The 1,103-nt window shown below is 35.6% G+C and overlaps 1 protein-coding gene across 1 annotated transcript in view; it reads right to left on the reverse strand.

The window, feature by feature from the left end:
* LOC107578394 (regulator of nonsense transcripts 3B-like) overlaps positions 1-613 on the reverse strand; it is a gene marked incomplete at its 5' end in the record, with an annotated part of 4,827 nt that extends 4,214 nt beyond the window's left edge. Inside the window, 3 exons of the mRNA XM_016264355.1 lie at positions 15-121; positions 312-418; positions 507-613. Of these exons, the coding sequence (XP_016119841.1) occupies positions 15-121; positions 312-418; positions 507-613 (321 nt within the window). The remainder of the gene's footprint in view (positions 1-14; positions 122-311; positions 419-506) is intronic.
* Between the last annotated feature and the right edge of the window lie 490 nt (positions 614-1,103).

Genomic DNA, 1,103 nt, shown 5'->3' on the forward strand with positions numbered 1-1,103 from the left:
TATATATATATATATATATCACCATCTTCAATTGTTCCACTTTTGGCATCCTTCTTCTTGCTCCTTTTCTTAGCAGTTTTCTGGAATGGTGCAAACTCAACAATTGCTGGATATTCTTGACCTAATGTGGAAAAAAGAAGATAAAACAGTTCTCACTGTTAGAGAAGTTCACCAGAAATTTACCAGCACACAAACCATCTCAGTCTGAAGACTCTATGAGATTTAAGGCACAAAATGCTGACTCCTAAAACCACTGATTAGCAAGTAAACACTGAATCCTGGAAATGATAAATGGCACACAAAAATCAAACCTCGATTATCAATGAAGACATAGCCATCAAACCGGTCACTGAAGAGAACTACGTCATCTTGATTTTTGAAATTCAGATACGCTCTTGCAAACAGATGAGGGAAAAGACTGCAAATAAACAAACATCTCGATCAGCCATCAGATACCTTTCATTATGTTTCAGTCTTCCGTTTTCTTTTATAAGAATGCTACAAACCTAGTATCACTCGAGAAAAACTCCAGGTAATCCAGCTCTGGAAGAGGCTGCAGTTGCTCCACTAAATCTTCTTTAGTTAGACTTGGAGGGAGACGTCGGATCACAATCTAAAAAAATACAATAAAATAGTGTAAAAAGAACAAAAATTAATACTGGAATTACTTGCACACACTTTATGCGTTTTATACACTGTAATACCCATATGACACATGAGATATTTATAGTTTACGTGGTTGAGGTGCTAAGAGTGGAAGAGTTAGAGTTGTTAACCTATATCTGCACACATGTACTATATATACAAGGTAAAGTTTATTAACTGTGATTGCGGTGTATAATAACATTAATGTGACTGGAATATGATCTGACATTTAAAATGCTATCAATTGCTGTATCCACAAAAATCCCCCTGTCAAAGTTTCTAGGTGATTCCTCTTGATTATTTTGCTAACAAAGTGCCAAATCCCCGCAGTGATAGGAAACTTTGACAAGGGGACTTGCTAACCAGTCTGTTCAGTTATATTCAACTGCAACGTTTAAATCAAAACGAGAATATGTCAACGTGTTAGTAAAAATACAGCTGCAAACAATAATCTATAG

This window comes from Sinocyclocheilus grahami, unplaced genomic scaffold (assembly GCF_001515645.1).
Source record: "Sinocyclocheilus grahami isolate Dianchi unplaced genomic scaffold, SAMN03320097.WGS_v1.1 scaffold10029.1, whole genome shotgun sequence".
Lineage (NCBI taxonomy): Eukaryota > Metazoa > Chordata > Actinopteri > Cypriniformes > Cyprinidae > Sinocyclocheilus > Sinocyclocheilus grahami.